The sequence below is a fragment of the Acartia tonsa genome, chromosome 3 (assembly GCF_053477335.1).
Source record: "Acartia tonsa isolate MP-2025a chromosome 3, ASM5347733v1, whole genome shotgun sequence".
In the NCBI taxonomy this organism is placed as follows: domain Eukaryota; kingdom Metazoa; phylum Arthropoda; class Copepoda; order Calanoida; family Acartiidae; genus Acartia; species Acartia tonsa.
The window spans coordinates 28,030,398-28,048,880 of record NC_137262.1 but is presented as its reverse complement, the minus strand read 5'-3'; the positions used below and the strand labels follow the sequence as shown (position 1 = coordinate 28,048,880).

At 34.1% G+C, this 18,483-nt stretch overlaps 1 protein-coding gene across 2 annotated transcripts in view; it reads right to left on the bottom strand.

Annotated features, from left to right (window-relative positions):
• Positions 1 to 18,483, bottom strand: part of LOC145313812 (aquaporin-9-like) — a 31,305-nt gene continuing 12,822 nt past the window's right edge. For both annotated transcript variants that reach the window (XM_080153428.1, XM_080153429.1), the window contains 2 exons: positions 2,036 to 2,093; positions 1 to 1,634 (listed from right to left, as the gene is read on the bottom strand). In XM_080153428.1, coding sequence (XP_080009554.1) covers positions 1,579 to 1,634; positions 2,036 to 2,093 — 114 coding nt within the window. In that variant the 3' untranslated portion in view covers positions 1 to 1,578. The remainder of the gene's footprint in view (positions 1,635 to 2,035; positions 2,094 to 18,483) is intronic.

Here is an 18,483-nt window from a genome sequence, read left to right as displayed (position 1 = left end):
GAATTGTTAGTTCATAGCCACTAGATATTTTACTTCTCTTTGGAAGAAATAGTAAAAACAAGTCTAGAATATTCTAAAACTTGTGCATCTTTTAATTCTCAATTAATTTTTATTCCAGTATGGCTTTGAAACCGATTGATATCCGCTGGATTAGAACCATTTCTCAGCCATACTAAAAAAACATTTAAAGCATCGTATTACAGAAAAATTTTCACGAATATTTAAATAAAAATAATAAAATTAATACCAATTATGCTAGCTTGGGCCTTTGGCCCATTGGGGCTATAAAAACTGGTTATAATCTTAAAATTTTTATTTTAATATCCGTGGAATGTGACATATATATAACTATTAACGGATCTATTTCTTTATTCTTGGTGAATTTATTATTTTGCATCATAGTTGAAAGTCTTAATTAAATACATATTAAAAAAGATAAAATTTTGCACAAAGGCAAACTCAAAGAAAAAAAAGGAAGCGCAGAAAAAAATGAAAGTAAGAACAAGGACGCAGAATATTTTTCTTAAAATCATTTTCAGTAAGGCTTCGAAACCGATTAATATCGTTTCTAGGCTACACTGAGAAAAAACATTTATCGTATTATAGACAATTTTTAACGAATGATAAAATAAAAATCATAAAATTAAAACCAGTTTTGTTGGCACGGGCCTCCGGCCCGGCAGTGCTAACAAAACTGGGTTTAAACTTATAATTTTTATTTTATATCCACGTAAAGCTGTATTTTATACCATGCGATAAATTACTATTAAGAATGCAATTGCCTGTCCCTCAAAGAGGAAAGAATGAAAATATTCATATTTGTTCATTTTTTAAAAGGTTAGACATATTTTAAAAGATAATTAGATATTATACAACAGTATACTGATAAAAGTTTAGTATTGCAAATATGTCTATAGGTATATACATATTAGATATGACATTTAAAGGTAAATTTAGAGAGTTAAGGGATAGTTTTAATGTTAAAGTAGTTTGCTGGATTGACTTAAAGTAATTTTTCGTAGATAAGATTTGTAGTTTTAATTTAAGTTACATACTTAAAACCTTTAAAATGATTTTAAATTGACTTAAGACTTAAGAAAACGCGAAACCTCTCTACAAATTACTTGTCAGTATTCTAAAACTTACTTTCGGCAGCAAACTACTTTATAAACTTTATCCCTGGTAAGAAACTTGAATTGGCTGTGCATTTTTTTTATCATGGAAGATATATTTATAAATGCTAAGATAATGAAATAAATCCTTTTTAGGCTAGCTTAGAGGGTTTCCTAAGCCTACATACATCATTATATTTATGTAAGGATAAGGAAACTATACGTCCAAGGGTGGTGGGGGTCAAGTGGTGGAACCTCATTTCATCCCCCTAGATTAAAAAAAAACAGTAGATTATCACCCCACCCATGAAACCTTTAAAACCTCATTTAACCCTCCTCAAAATAAAAAGCTTGAACGCCCCTAGATATTTTACAGGATTTGGCCAACAGTTGTTTATTAAAAATTTTATCTTAGTACCATAAAAAATCTGGCATGAATAATTTAATTAATGAGTGATGAAAATATTTATATTTTGTCACCGTCGTGGTGCATCTCGATCATTCCATAGTAGATCAAACCTCCTACGATAAAAAGAATTAAAAGTTAATAGATGTTTAAAGTAATGCTTTTCATGACTTCACTTTAAATTGTTGCGGGTATTCATATAGATACTAGAAAACAATTCTGGAGAGTGTTATGTTAGTTTTCTGTTTCCAAAATTATTTGTAAAAATCGTAAAAAAAAACTTGTAAAAATTATTTATTAGGTAAGTTGTGCTTTAAGCATTACAGTAGGTTATTATCAGGGCTCGGCAGCCGCGACTAAGCCTCACATTTAATCAGTTTCGACACTTTTAAATTAAAAAAAAGAGAGTTTGACACATTTGCGTCAGGTTTAGACTTCCAGCTGATTTTTCTAATTGTAAAAGGTTGATTTCCCCGTGGCTTACAGGCAGCTGACGAGCCCTTAAAATCATGCTTACCTAGGGGTCCACCAACGAATGGAAGAACAGTGGGAATCCAGAACCAATAGTCGCGCACCTAAAACATCACATGTTTTGGTAATATATTAATATATTTTTTTAAATAAGCATTTTTTATTAGTCATTAATAGGGTGGGTCGATTTTAGACATTTTTTTCTGAGACCAAAGCGGGGATCTGCAAGTGATTTTTATGAGTATAATACAACTCTGGATGATTTAAAATTTATCTTAGGTCTTAAAACCGCTGACGACCAGACATAAAATTGTATAGCTATTTGTAAATGGAAGTAAAAAAAATGATTGAATCAGAACTATGGCTTCATAGTGCTCACAGGAAAGGCATTGAGGAGTAGAATCAGGAACTTTTGTCCGTTTCAAAATTCTCGTTCCTAGCCTGAGAACATCTCAAAAAACCTCTACAAGTTAGACATTTCTCAATGAACCTTAAAATAAACCTCAAGGCCTTTCCTAGGAGCACCATGAAGCCAAAGTTTTCATTCAATAAATTTTTTACTCTCATTTACTAATAGCTATATAATTGAATGTCTGGTCGTCAGCGGTTTTAGGACTTCCAGATCCAGAGGTGTATTAAATTTCTAAAAATCATTTGCAGGTTCCCGCTTTGGTCTATGAAAAAAATGTCCAAAATCGACCCACCCTAGTCATTAAATCAGAGAATTACTCATTAATGACAGGTGAAAATATTAAGTTAGAAAAAATTATCAAATGCTATGTTTTAAACAAGCTGTTACTAATTCTTTATGTCTTGTCTTCACTGCTTTAAGATGCCTGACTTTTCAACTCTCTTTCATTACTAGACAGGGATCTTAAGGGAGGAGACAATGGACTATTAAATTATGTACATTCCCATTGATTATAAACCCCTTCTGTAGATTATATTCTATGTTTGAAATATTTGGACACAGCTACTTATGTTAGAAATAAGAAAACGTGCTTATAAAACTTTGGGAACTTGTGTAATTAACAGTCCAATGTCCTCTCCCCCCTTGTTGCTAGTCCACTTTGGAAAATAATACAGTACCGCTTCTTAAGGTATGTGTTAGCATATATTTCAAAGTTCACTATATTTAGATAATGTAAATGAAAAGTATGATTAGAAGCTGTGATTCTAAATTATATTAATGAAAGCGTTAATTATAATGAATTTAAGCTCTTCAGCAAGAATTGTAAAAGCTAATTAACAAAGTAGAAGCAATTTTGAAAAGTACTTTCGTCCTGTTCATTCGTCTTTGAAAAACTAATAACTACAAATACAATAATTAGGACTTTTCAATGGTGTTACCGTAAAGCTGAAAGAGAACTCTATCTAATTAGCGGATTTTTTGCTATTTTTATTATTAAAATTATGGTAATGGATAAAGGATATACTAGGATATATTGACAAGGGAAAAATTGAAAATTTATCTCATTTATTGGTCAGTTCTTTCATATAGTAAAAGGATGAATGGGGGAACTCGTTATCTTAGCCAGCTGCGAGAATCATTTTATCAGGGAACATGAAAATCTAGTGAAACATTCAAGTATTAAAATATCGATTATTAAGATTATTGATTATTAAAGTTCTAGAAATAAAATTGATTTAATAATTTGGGTGGGGGGTTATAGCCCCTGAACAAGTACATCCTTTTAATTCCTATTTTAGTAGGGTTAAACTCGCCATCTTATTATAGAGTATTAATTAGTAAGGTTTTTATTAATTGAAGCTGATAAATCTCAGACTAGGAGCAATGCAACTAATAATGTTATATTGAAGGATCATACTTTTTTGAAAGTCATAATGTAAATAATGATGTATTAGGAATGTGGACAATTTTATGTGTATATTAGGACAAAAGGAATTTATAGTAAGGATTTTGAAAGATTCTAACATGTCCTTTTCAAACCTAAAAGCATTATATCGAATCACAACATGTTAATAGTTTATGTAAAAACTAGCGGCTTCGCCCCTAGCCTCTAGGGGCTTTGCCCCAAGAGGTTTAATCAAACAATTTTTACGTATTTTAGATTTAAAAGAAAAATCTAAAAAAAAATAGATTTTTTTTGCGAAGGGGAGAACTTTTTTTTTAGGGGGGGGGGGTATTTTTCATTTTAATTTAAAAATTTTTTTAGGGGGGGGGGGGCGTATTTTTCATTTTAGGGGGGTTGGGGGTGTCCCACCCCCCAAGAAAATAGTTATAAACCTTCCCAGGACCTATGAGAAGCTACCCTGTAAAGGAGAACCTGCTACAAACAAACAGACAGGCATCGTTCTACTTTGTATTATAGATTGTCTCATTTAGTAATAGTTATCACGCCAGGCTACAATTGAACCAAGATAAAAGTAAGTGCCGAGCTCTGGGACCTATGTATGGTGAAATTAGACATAAAACCATAATGATTCCAGGTAAAACCAAAATATTTCAGAGGGATCTTTTTGAGAAAATTAGATTTGAAAATTTCAAGTTCAATTTTCACCCCCTAGGAGTTTCTGCATAATCAAGACAAGAAAAGCAAAAATTACAAGTTTGATTTTATAAAGCTCTTCATAAAACACTCCTGAAGGGAGTTAATTAATGGCCATTTTTATCAGTTGCTTTGCTAAGGTCACGGAAATGCAGCCTTAAATAAATCATATATAGAGAGGTTTTATAAAAGACTTCATAAAAGCAAAGTTGTTCAAAATTTTAAATAAATAATCTTAGCTTTTCTTGTTATGATTATATGACAACTCCTAGGGGGTGAAAATTTAACCTGAAATTTTCAAATCTAATTTTCTCAAAAAGATCCTGCTGAAAATTTTGGTTTTACCTGGAATCATCATGTTTTTATGTCTAATTTCACCATACATAGGTCCCTGAGCTCGGGACTTACTTTTGTTTTGATTCAATTGTAGCCTGTCGTGTTATTTATCTCATCGTATTATAGACAGCTGCATCAATATTAAAAGTAGAAATCTGGCTATAATACGATACGAAAGGTATTTTTCAGTATGTTTGAGAACCAGTTCTAATCAAGCATATATTAATCGGAGGCAAAGCCATACTAGGAAAGTGGTTATTGCTAACATGCTGTTATCGGGCTAATTTTCCTGTAATTTTCACTGGCATTTAGTTTAAAATTATGCATTGCTGCCTTCAATCTAAATCTTAATAATTAAATGTGTTTATAAGTATTGACATATTAATCTGATTGTCGATTTGATGTTAATAAAAGCACCAATGATCAACAAGATTATATAATTGTCTGGCTACAGAGTTAATTAGAACTTTAATTTTTGAAAACAATAGGTCTTTGAAAGTGCAAACTTTCTTATCTTATTAGAATTCCTTTAATGAATGATATTTTGCCTTTAACTAATTTCCCAAAATATGTAAATGATTATACTTTTCCAAAAATATTTTTAATGAATCTTAGAAAAAAAAATTATTTTAAGTTAGGTAATCGTAGATTCTTAATAGTAAGAAGAGGGTGTGTTGTGGGCAATACTTCCCCAAATAATCGGAAAACTACGTTTGAAAAATCGGTCATCTAACAATCCGAGTCGCTTTAAGATTGGTGGCGACTGAAAGCCGAAAATACAGCCGCAGATTTTTGATTTGACCTAGCTGTTGCTGAGACAACAATCAAAATGCTATCAGCAATTCAAATTTGCAACTGCTGAGCCCTGCGAGAAATTAGTATTGTAAGATTTTCCAGGGCTCGGCATACGCCGGTAAGCCTTGGGGAAATCAACCATCACAAGTTTAAAATTCAACTGGAAGTCTAAACCTAACTTAAATATGGCTTTAACATTTGGGAAAATAATTCAAAGTTTCCAATCGGGTTTAAATTTGAGGCTTAGTCGAGGCCAAAGTACGGCTACCGAGCCCTGGGTAATTCTACTCGTCAATGTGTGACAGATACAAATTTTTCATAAATGTTTGGAATTTTACAAAACTTGAGATGGTAAATTGTAAAGGAATTGTTAAGATTGTTAATATGATACAGTCCAAATTTTAAATGAAATAGGCGTACATCCCATTTTATAAAGTAGTAAGGTTTTTTTTTTGTCTGAATCTTAAGATCTCAATAACTAATGAACCAATTAGGTTCTCATTTTTAGGTCGGCTTTACATAGGGCATGTGATAGTTTTAGCTACTTTGGTTTCAAATAAGTCTTGGGATGGTTTTCAGTTATTGTTCTATCCCTTTTCTGCCGCGTCGAGTACAGAGCCCCTAGATGATAGAGGCGTAGCCATTTGTTTTAAATAAGTTAACTTTTCCTCTAAATAAGTAATGATTATTATTGGAACAAAAGTATATGAAATTTTTAACTGATTACATTATCATTCAAAACAGATTGGTAGAAATTTTTACTTTTATTGTAGCTAATATACAGAAAGTTATCAGTTTTATGGGGAAAGGAAATATGTAAATGATTGTAAATGAATTTAAAGAATTTATGTCCTAAATATTGTCAACAAATGAGCCATTATTTAGAAAATTCTTCTCATATCATTTCAAATTCCACAATTTTGCCTGTATAACTTTTTTGTCCTTCTTTTTTGAGGTACAGGTATTGGGCTATTGGCGTTATCTTTCGAAAATTATGCCTTTGTAAGCTCGATAAAAGTTTTGCTAAAATTAAATTGTCTTAAGTTTCCTTCTACTTGCCAAATTCGATTAAATTTGTTTTTGGAACAAAACACTTAAGAATTTTATATTTTCTAATTTAAAAGAATTGTCTGTCTATAAAGATCTCTACAACGGTTGAGCTGGCCACACCCTATTGTTGCAAATAAAAGTATATTTAAAAAGCAGCGATATTTTTAAATTTAAATTTACTTATTAATTGTAACAAAGATGTACTATTAATTTCTAAGAATTTCTGTATGATAATATATCAATGATAACTATTTATCTAAATAAATATTGAATCAAATATTATCATTATTATTTGAAAATAAACTGTGAAATTCTTTAAAGATGCTGATTAGCAAACAATTTATTTAAATCTTAATTGAAATATAGATTACTAAAGCTGCTGCGCCCATAGCGTCTAGGAACTCTGTTTTCAAAGGAGTACATTATTGGCAGAAAAATAGCCTAAAACCATGCAAAGACTAAGATTTAAGGATAAAAGAGCCTAACACAACCTTAAGACCCAAGTGAAGCTTTCCCAAAAAAGGCAAACTCTATTATTTAAGTAGTTAATGAGATATTAAGCTTCAGACAAAAAAAAACATTAATACTTTTTATTATAGGATTAAAACCATTAGTTCAATACGTTAATTAAAGGATAGATTTATTTAATATTAGTATTAGGAAAGTAATTAAATTGCAAACTTCAGAAAATAGTTGTAGCCTGTTATATAATAATTTATTTCGGAAAAACAGAAGAATACAATGATTACAATGGAAAATAGCCATATGGCTATACGGATTGAGTAAAAACACTGTGCGTGCTGTTAGTCCATCCGTTTACAAAAGATACTATTACAATTTACAGTAAAATTTATAATTTATATTTAAAGTATAATTGCATCCATATATCATGTATCTACTGGTTGCCTATAGGGGATGTCGTGGTTGTGATAAATAACAATATCACACCAATCACTGCTGTGATTATGGTCCATAGGACCGACATGCCATTTGGTTAGTCCACACACCGTGCTGTCCTTATCCTGAAAAAGGCGACTTGCACCAGATCCAAGCGTCAAAGAGCACGGTGTGACCATGTGACCGTTGGTTTCCCATTGGTGGGTTAAAGGGGGGGGGGGGGTTTGGAGGTGGGGTTCCCAGGTGAAATCGTTGGTTAGATTTGGCTCGGTCATGTAGAAATGACCGAGTCATGACCCACAGTGTCGACTAAAATTAATTTACTTAAATTGTGAATTGTGTAGTAGTGATTCGATCTCTAAATTCAAGGCATCGTTAAGACATTCTTAAAATTATTAAAATATTGAAATTTTGTGGAGACTAAAGCCGAGAGTAAAAAATTGACCTTGGGTTTGATTTTTGTTAAAGATATTTAAAAATTTAGAAAATATGTGTAGAAAAATTCGCTGAATTTCAGTTTAACCTTTAACATTTCCAGGAATTTAGAATATTTTTGAGTAGTATGATGATATTAATATTGGGGTAGAGCAGGTATCGTGCAAATTGGGGAGGCTAAGGAGCTTTGGGTGGCCAGTGAGGCTTTTGCCTACACACAAACAGAAACATACACATAAACACACGCGTTCATTTTTCATACAGCAATGTATTTAACGAGCATACGACCCATATGTTATAGGCGTGTGTTGTTGTTGTTACTAGGTTCCCGGGAAATCCATCCTTAGCATCCCTTCCCCTTTTTATTCCCTTTGACAGCAATACTAAGAAATCACTAGAGGTGTCAGTGAGGTCAAAGAAGCCGAAAGTGTCGTCTTGAAAAATGGTTGACCCGGGTGGTAATAAAAGGGGGGTGGAGAAAAAAGACTGACTTTGGGGAGGAAGCTGCCTTTGCGCAATTTTCGATCTTTGACCCGGCCGGTTTTTGTCTTTGTTTATTATTATTTAATATGAAAAATAGGGGTAAATTAGACCTATTTGTAAAGGCTTGCCGGGACATGTCACGTGACATGATTAATTCTATTTAATTGCGACTTTATTGTTAACTAATCATTGCTCTTCCGGTGCTCATACGATTACCATAAAATTTACGTGTATTTTTAAATCTGCCGTTAAGTTAAATACTAAGTTTTTCTGTCATGGTTGATCATAGCAACCTACGGCTATTGATCGACGCCGCAGAGGAGGTCCTGGCTCCATCTCCCGAACCCGAGGTTGACGGCCCTGTTCCCTTTGCGGTTCCAGACCCTCTGCCAGCTCCGCCGATAGTTTACTCAAGTGAAATTGCTGACTGGTATTATTTTGGGAAGGGCCTGCGCACTAGCTTTCGCGACGCGTGTCGGTTAGCTTTTCGCGCAAGTCTGCAGGAGATACCCAACCGCGAGTCACTCAGACTTGTCGACGAAGGTATTCGGCTGCACCGCCTTCTCGGAGCCAGGTCCGATGTAGGCGAAGCTGGAGACGATGCCGCCCCCCGTGCTGAATCAGAGATCTCCGACGGCCCTACCTTCGAAGAGGATTCCGAGTCTGAACACGAGGAGCGACGCGAGCCTAGCGTCGAAATTCTGGATTAGTTTACTTTAATTCAATTTAATTCATTTGCCATCAGATTTAACTTAACTATGCATTTATGACAAAACAAATAAATATGTATATTCACCATCCTATTATGTGCAAGAATGATTAAACTAATTTGAATACTCCTATATGATTAATAAAACAAACAATGATATTAATAAAAAATCAATCGGCTAAAAACTAGTCACTCCACAATATTTATCTTTTTTTGGTTAGATAGATCCAAAGCTACTCTATAACTATGCTTAGTCCACTGTTATTAAGTGTTTTAGCACGATGAAAGATTCGATTTAATAATTAAAAAAAAAAAAAAAAAAAAAAAAAAAAAAAAAATAGAGTGTCTACGTTTGCGACTATATGAAACTTAACTTGTTGGATAGATAGTTCCGGAGCTACTCTATAATTAAACTTGGTTCGTTTGAAAAAAAAAATTTAGACTGCTGTTAATAAGTATTTAAATCGGCTGGAAAAAATTTGGTGTTACGTAATTTGATCGATAAATTATAAAGTGTTTGCGTATACAACTATTTAAGTTTTAGTTGGTAAAGGTATCACTGCCGTTGACAATTTATGAACTGTTGTCTAAGGATTTAAATAAGCTCTGTTCATAGCTTGCTGATATATGAGAATATGAGGTGATTGCGATTGCGTCGACTTTCACTGTGTAAATTTAATGATTTAATAATTTAATAAATTAAGAAGAGAAGTACACACGTATATATATCATGTGCATCTACTCTAAAAGACTGAGAGTGTGTTTGTTAATTTGCTATGACAATGATTTGCTTGACCTTATAATTATAATTTACTATTAACATGAGGCGTTATATATGATAAGATTGCGCAGCTATTTTCCTATCTTAGTAATAAATGCAAGAACACTTTCCTGTTAAATTCGTTCTTGTTCTCTACGGCTTTAATTTCAGCTGGTAAATTATTCCAGATTACTGGAAATCGGTAAAGCGGTAATGCTTTCAAATAGGAACGGTTTGTAAATTGAACATGATAATCGTTATCATTCCTTAGTTCTCTATTTCTGACTTCTCTATTTAGTTTCCAGGTATCGTCAAAAGTTGCTGGTACCTTTTTGTTTTTATAAAGGTACATGAATCTGGCAGTGTTATATAATATTAATTTCTTGAAGGGGAGTATGTGTAAGTCAATAAATAAATCCTTAGTATGAGCCCTATTCTCCTTTCTGCATATTATTCTTACTGCCTTTTTTTGTAGATTCATAATAGGTTTAATATAACTCTCTGGAATTCCTACAAATAACGGGGAACAGTAGTCTAATAAAGATTTCAAGTATGCGTTATATATTAAAATCAAATGGCGTTTGTGTAATAAATTTTTCATCATTTTCATTGAGAATATAATTTTACTTATCCTTATTCTTAAGTTGTCAAGATGATATTTATAAGTCAGCTTATTATCAATTAAAATTCCAAGGTGTCTGCAAAATTTTTCCTTTTCATTCGGGGTTAGCGTTAATTTGGTAATTTTCTCCGGGGAATTTTGTCCTTCATCATTCATATCGAAATAAACCGGGAATTCATTTAAGAGTCCTAGGTCTATATTAGTTAAAAAACGATCATTTCTGGGAAGTCCAAAGATTAATATCTTAGTTTTTTTCGGGTGGAGGAGGAGTTTATTATTACTGTACCAAGCTAATAATTTAGGTAATTCTGTGTTCGCTAAATTAATAAGATTCGTTAAATTGTCGCTTTCTAAAAATGCACAATTATCATCTGCAAATAAATAACTTAATAATGTTTCCGAGCATGCATTAATATCGTTTATATAAATTAAGAAAAGCAAAACGCCCAATATTGACCCCTGTAAAACTCCCCAATCAATCGTTACAGTGTTATTTGAATTTATTCCTTTGTAAAAAACTTTTTGGCGTCTGTCCTTGAAGTAGCTCTCGAACCATTTTAGTGCATGTCCTCTAACCCCCAGATTTTCTAGTTTTTTTAAAAGAATGCTACGATCTAACATATCAAAGCATTTTCTTACATCTAGAAGAACCACCATGGCGATTCTCCCAGATGCAAGACACGCTGTAATTTTGTTGACTAGATGTAAAATGGCATGATAAGTTGACCTGCCTGGTCGGAATCCATACTGTAATTTATTAAAGAATCTTTGCTGTTGTAAAAAGTCCATTAATTGTATATATACACATTTTTCTTGAATTTTTGAAAAACTATTTATTAATGAGACACCTCGATAATTATCGAGTAAGAAAAATGGTCCGCTCTTATGGATTAATATAGTCCTTGTGACCTTTTGCTTATCAGGCATCTTACCTGTTTCAAAGCTAAGATTTATTATATGCAAAAGCGGTCTAATTATAGTTATTCTTACAAAGTTAACTAGGTATATACTGACATCATTGTCATCAGAGCTTTTTTTATGCTTCATGTTTCCTATTAATTCTAATAAAAACCTTTCGGTTATTGGTCTTATAAAGAAACTATTTTCGGCCGGGGGAGGTAGGTAGTTGTGGAAAGTGCTACTATTAATTTTGGGTAGCAGTGGAGTGAGATTACGACCAATATTCGCTAGGTATTCATTAAACTTGTTTGCTATTTCAATGTCCTTATAAATCTTAGTACCCTCGGTTTCAATGTACTCTATCCGTGTATCCTTCTTACTGGTCCCCATTGTATCCTTTAATACGTCCCAAAGCTTTTTTGAATTTCCACCTGCATCGAGTATTCTTTCTCTATAGTGTAACTTTTTTGCCTTTCTATTAGCCCTGTTAAAATTGTTCCTATAACTTCTATATCTTTCTGCGTCCTCTAATGAATTTTTACTTGCTAAAAATAATTGTCTTTTTTTTAACCTACATTTTCTTAACTCTTTGTCCATATGTTGGTTTATCGGTGTGTTGCGCTCTCTGTTGCTAACTGGTTTTAGAGGGATGTTTTTATTCATAATATTCAAAAATTTTTCAATAAATATTGTGTAAGCTCTGTCTACGTCTGTCTTTTCATTCATCACTTCTCTCCAGTCGGTAATCGCTAGCTCTGTTCTGAATTTTTCTAAATTTTCAGCATTGAAAGATCTTTTAGAATGAGAAGAAGATTTATGCGAACTCTTTGGAGGGTTTTTTAGTTGGATTAGGTTTACTAACATGTAATGATCTGAAATATTGGTTGGTATTATGCCGCATAAATCTACTTTTCCTATGATGTCTTTGCAGGCTATATTATCAATTAATGAAAAGGTATTATTTGTTACCCTAGTGGCCTTACTTATTGTTGGGATAAATGCATTTGATATTAAGCTATTAAATAATGAACTGGCTTCGGAATTGGGTTGGTTTAATTTAAAAAGGTTTATATTAAAGTCCGAAAATATAATTATTGGTATATTAAGATTGCTCAAAAAATCTAGGTGTGCTTCAAGTATTTCCAAGAAATCGTTAATGGCTGTATTCCTAGGTATGCCTGGGGTATTTGGGGGACGGTAGATATTGAGTAATATAAATTTCTGATTACTTATGGTAATGTTTAAGGTGATGCATTCATATATTCGGTCCCTAAAGAATCCTTCATCGCTCATTACTGTAACAGCTATGCCCTTACTTATTAAAAAACCTACTCCTCCTCCACTTCCTAACGTCCTATTTTTCTTAAAATACTGATAACCGTTGAATGTTAAGTCTACCGAGTGCCATATTTCTTGCATTGCTAAGATATTTACTTTGGACTTCCCTGAGTTTAAGTTGTCAATGAATAGCGAAATGTCGTTATACTTGCTCAAGATGGACTGAATATTAATAGAAAAAGTGGACAGATACCTTGTGTTAGTAGAGTTCATGAAGTCTTTTATAGATTCTTCGCTATAATAATCGCATGAAGGTAAATTGAAATCCTCGACAAACTCTAAGTAATTGCTACCGTAAAGAACTTGACATTTCAAATCTAATCTTAAGTCCCCATTAAGTTCAAGAATGCTCCTGTTAATTAATTGATGTAGATTTGCTACGTTATTATCGTCGACATTAATGGCCCTAACCTCGGCACGAACCGTTTCTCTTAATACATTAATATCATCATCATTATTGTTATTGTTAGCTACTATTTCATCCTCCATCAGGTTGTAATGTCTTAAAACTTATTTCGAAATCAAATTTACTACACACCTTAATGTTATTGACACCGTGGCTAACCAAACATGTTTCCCTGTTGGTCCACCCCCTCCCCCTCCCACCCGTCCCCTGTTCTCCCCCCAAGGGAACCACTTTGGGTCTGGTAAAATGGTCAAATTGCATCTCAGTCTCCTCGGACTCTACCCTCCCCCCCCCCCCCAAGCTGACCGAGTGAGTTCCCCTCTTCCTATCAAAAAAAATTTTACTAAAGTTTTAAATTTGTCGCTTAGGTACCTAATATATAGGATACAATCATAATTAATACTATCAGATGAAAAAGAGATAAAATAAACATAGACAATTTAAATCATATCAAATGGTAGTATTGTAAAAGAAAAGAATATATCAGTTTTAGATTATAAAGATCTCAAAAGGTTTATCGTTTATGATTTATACAATTTCTTAAGCATTATACGATTTGACAAAATAACAAAATAACCAAATACGAATCAATAAAATAATTATGTCGGCCAAAACTATTCGATTGTGTAAAGAAAAGAAATCAACTATATGATTTAATAAAATACAATTTAATAAAGTGATTATGTCGATCAAAAAATTGTACGAGTTTGTAAAAAAGAAAGAAAAGCGTGAAAAATATTACTTATTTGCTGGGGTGTATGTAAACAGTGTAAATCATTAGCTCTTAATTCGCACGAATCAATAAAATAATTATGTCGGCCAAAACTATTCGATTATGTAAAGAAAAGAAATCAACTATATGATTTTATAAAATACAATTTAATAAAGTGATTATGTCGGTCAAAAAATTGTACGAGTTTGTAAAAAGGAAAGAAAAGCGTGAAAAAATATTACTTATTTGCTGGGGTGTATGTAAACCGTGTAAATCATTAGCTCTTAATTCGCTAGAGGCAAAAGAAGCGCCAATGAAACTAAATATTATAGACGTAAATATTAACACCCTTTATGTAATTAAGAGCTCTTTTGTGTTAGTTAGACTTTTACAAAGTATGCGATATTAATTACTATTCCCTAGTATCGACAGATAATAAAATAATAAAAAGAAAAAATGGAACGAGTATTACTATGTTACATTTAAATGATATACATTATCAAATACTATGATTACTAAAGAAACTATATTTAAGTAAAAACTTGCCGGTTGGACCTGCTTGATTATATGGGCCGCAGGTGGACCTGACTCGCCGCAGGTGGCCTAGTGTTCGTATGACATAATGCTGATCGAAAAACTTGCCGCGGGTGGCCTGGAGATCTTAGTTTATGATACCCGCATTACTGATCCGCGGGTGGATATAACTTGCCGCGGGTGGCCTAATGTTATGAAAATTTACCCGCATTTATTTTAACTTAGCACTTAATGCATGATAATGATAATAACCGGGTGCTGATATTTAACCGCGGGTGGTTAATCATGTGTGTAGGTAACCTGTTAATAAACCGCGGGTGGTTAGTCAGGTATGTATGTGACCTGTTAATAAACCGCGGGTGGTTAGTCAGGTGTATAGATGACCTGTTAGTAAAACCGCGGGTGGTTAATCAGGTATTGTGTCGCAGTTCCAACTGTTAGTGAACCGCGAGTGGTTAATCAGTTACCATTGGTTTGCTGTGAGCTGCGGCATGTTCGCGGCTTCCTTTGCTTCTTCGGCTCCTCGTCTTCAGTGGCCTCTGTCGAGGTATCCTTGATCGCTGTATCGATGGACGGGGATACATTCCTGGAGGTGCTTCTAGTATTCTCTGTAGAGGAAGTTCTCGAATCCTTTCTCTTCTTTAGGTCGGACATTTCACTCTCGATGAGGGTGAGAGCTATCTCGCTTACCATAGCATTGTCTACCATCTTGTCCGTTAAGCTAGCCGTTTCCGTATTAATCTTCTCCTTCGTTTCATTAATTCTTTGTTGCAGTGGTCCACCCTGTGGAAGCTGACGTAAAATTGAGTCCTCTGCATCCAGCGTAATTTCTGGAGGTAGTATTCCGAATCTATTCTGTACGGGAGTGTTGAATTTCAGCTGCTTCACGGCTGGGCTTCTGTTGTTTTCATCGAACAGTTTGAGCGGTGTGAAAGCATGCTTCCTCTTCTTATTTGCCGCCGGTGCTTTCCTGCTGTTATCTGTATCCTCAATATTTGTCACTCCTTCTATGATGACTTCCTCAGTTAGGTCGTCTTCTTCATCTATTAGTAGGGGGTTCTGTTTCGTTGGGTTTAGCATATCAAGCAGGTGCCTTTCATTAGATCGACCGTTAATGTAGGCTGGCTGTGCGAAAGGGCTCTGTTTATTCTTGGATCTTATCCACTTCTTCTCATCGATCACCGGAGAGATAAGCTCCTTGAGTGTGCGACCGTATGGATTCTGAACGGTGAAAAATTGTTGCTGTTTGTTTCTGAGGCTAAATACGATGCGCTGACCTCTCAGGTATGCTCGGTGTACCTCATTGTGTCGACAGAGCCAGGACAGTACATCCCTGTCAAGGGCAGTAGTATCTATACCTATCCTGCATGGATAGAGCTTGCCAGATCGGACTGATTCTGCGTATGATTTGCTGGTGGAGAGATTCTGCTCGTTGAGGCCGTCCACATGTGCTCTCTTGTACTTCAAGATTGCGTCCAGGTAGTATCTTGAGCGTAGCCGGATTATAAAATTGCGTGGAGCTGTTGTGTCCCTGTTGTTGCCTAATGGGTGGCCGTATTCTATGCATTGCATCCAAGAATCAGGGACTTCATCTAGATCTCCGTGCTTGTTGGCATCCACAAGGCAAGGTTTCAGCAGTTTATCGAAGATATGTTGCACTAGCGGTTGACCAGATGTTGAATAGTCTGCGTAGTTGTGGACCTTGATCGAAAAAGATCGGTCTCTCCGTTCGCGTTCATTGATCTGTAGGATCTGTAGGGTGGAGAGTTGCTCTAGTTTCTCCACTCTATTGTCGTAGTGTATAATCATTTCATCTACCTTGGTCTTCAGTGCTGAATCAGATTTCTGGATTGAGCTCTTCAGGTTGTTGATGCTGTCCTGGATAGCTTGGATCTTCTCCTGATTGTCTCCGCCTCCTTGCTTAAATAATTCCAGATCATCTTCAATCCTCTTGATTCTATCGAGCTGGTCTGAGGTGTTAAAGTTGTTTTCACCTTTCATGATCTTAGATAGGATGTTGACGAGCACTGTGGCTCCAATATTGCCATTGGAGCGGTTGGCATATTGAAAAACTATGTCCTTGATTTTGTCACTTGCCTCCGTTTCCGCCATTTCGGTGATTGGTTCTGAAAGATAAGTGAGATTATGTAAAAAAAAAGGTCAATTGGATTTATTTTCACTTTAATTAAAAATAAAATAGACAAAAAATTGACTTGTAACTTGTGAAATTCACTTGTGTGTTTATCGGTAGTGTTTAAACTAATACACTTCAACTTAGTGCACGTGTTCACAATTTTTCGTTCTTTATTGTTTAATTGACCAATCACCAGGCTGGAGTTGTCACGTGATTCAATGCTCACTGTGGTTGGCTGGACCTATAACCAATAGTTTTCTAGCTCTATGTATCACGTGGTTATATCTGTTATCCTATTGGTTTGTGGTGCTGGCAGGCAAGCTAGGTAAATGTATGGTGAGTACAATTTGGTACGATTTGCGGTAAGATAAGAAAGGGGGTGATTCACGTTCAGCTGTACTGGGGGGGTGATGGGGAAGAAAGTAGATTTACGTGGACACTAAAATATATGTGACCATCACCGATGGAATGCTGAACTGAACTGGAATACAGTGATTGGATTATGTACACAACTAAACATTAATTTTTGTACATTTATTATTAAAGTAACTACATATATGTCTGTTTGTGTAGCAAAGGATCTCGCTACCCGCAAAACTGATATTGCTCTCCTTTATAGTAAAGCTTACGATATGGCTAGGAAAGGCTTATAACTATTTTGAGGGATGGTACCTCTATCATCCTAAGCACTTGGGAAAATCTTTCCCCCCGCCCTCCCCACTTTCTTACGTATTAAAAATTAAAAATGTACAAATAATATATGGATGGATGTAGATCATCTAAAAGTGAATTGCAAGGAATTTGAATATTGATTGAAAGTTTGTGACCTCAGTGAATAATTTGAATAGTTAGCTCATTAACTGATAAATATTGTTTCCGAGTGTCCTTTTAAAACTGCTGAAAATTTTCATTTAATTTCTTCCGTTAGCAGAGGGGTATGTTCTGCATGGCATCTCTGGATAAAGGGGGGGGGGGATGAGAAAAATATCCGGGAGAGGGCAATTGAAAAAGTAAATAGTACTGGAATAAAAATTCCAACTTTTCCCCTACTTGTAAAAAAACTAGAAAAATATGTGGGAGAGGGAAAAAAAATTAAAGATAACTGAAAACATTTTTCCATTTTCCCCTCTCTGGGGGAAAGTGAAATATTTTGCAGCTGGTTGAAAAAAATGAAATATTTTGTAGCCTTGGAAGAAAATTGATCTTTCCCAAATAGAAGCAAAGAAGAAATTTATATTTTAAAAATAAGGCTCCTTTTGACTAAGGACCTTTTAAACCTTCTTGAAATAGTTTAATCTGTTGCATTGTGTGGACCGACTGTCACGTGACACACAACATGATAAAATTTGTACAATTAGGTAAACAGTTTAGTTAACACATATCTGATCTATTTGTTGAGATATCATATCTTAAATTCATAAAGTAAATATGTACTTTATAGCATTTAAATTATGTTTAATTCTAAATTTTAAAAAAGCTAAATAAAAATGATTGCAAAGTATCTTCTTATAATATAGCAAATGTTTATGGAAATAAGGGTCCTCCCCCCCCCCACACCCTCCAACAAAAACTATGGGTTTCCGAAGTCACCCAAAAAAATTTTGTAAAATTATTTTACTCCCTCGACAACATAAAATTCAACAAGTGAATTACTATGGATTTACATACATTTTATGAAGACCTTATTAAGATGATATTGTGCCTAATAGCCATAGGAATTAAAATACCAAAATCAAGTTTATAGGATGAGTATACAATGTAACAACTTGTAAAAAATAAACATGTTTAAAAATGACATTATAAATTGCACCTAACTTCTTTAGGAACCACCTTGCAAACAATTATAATATGACTTAAAGGACGCCTGCAAGAA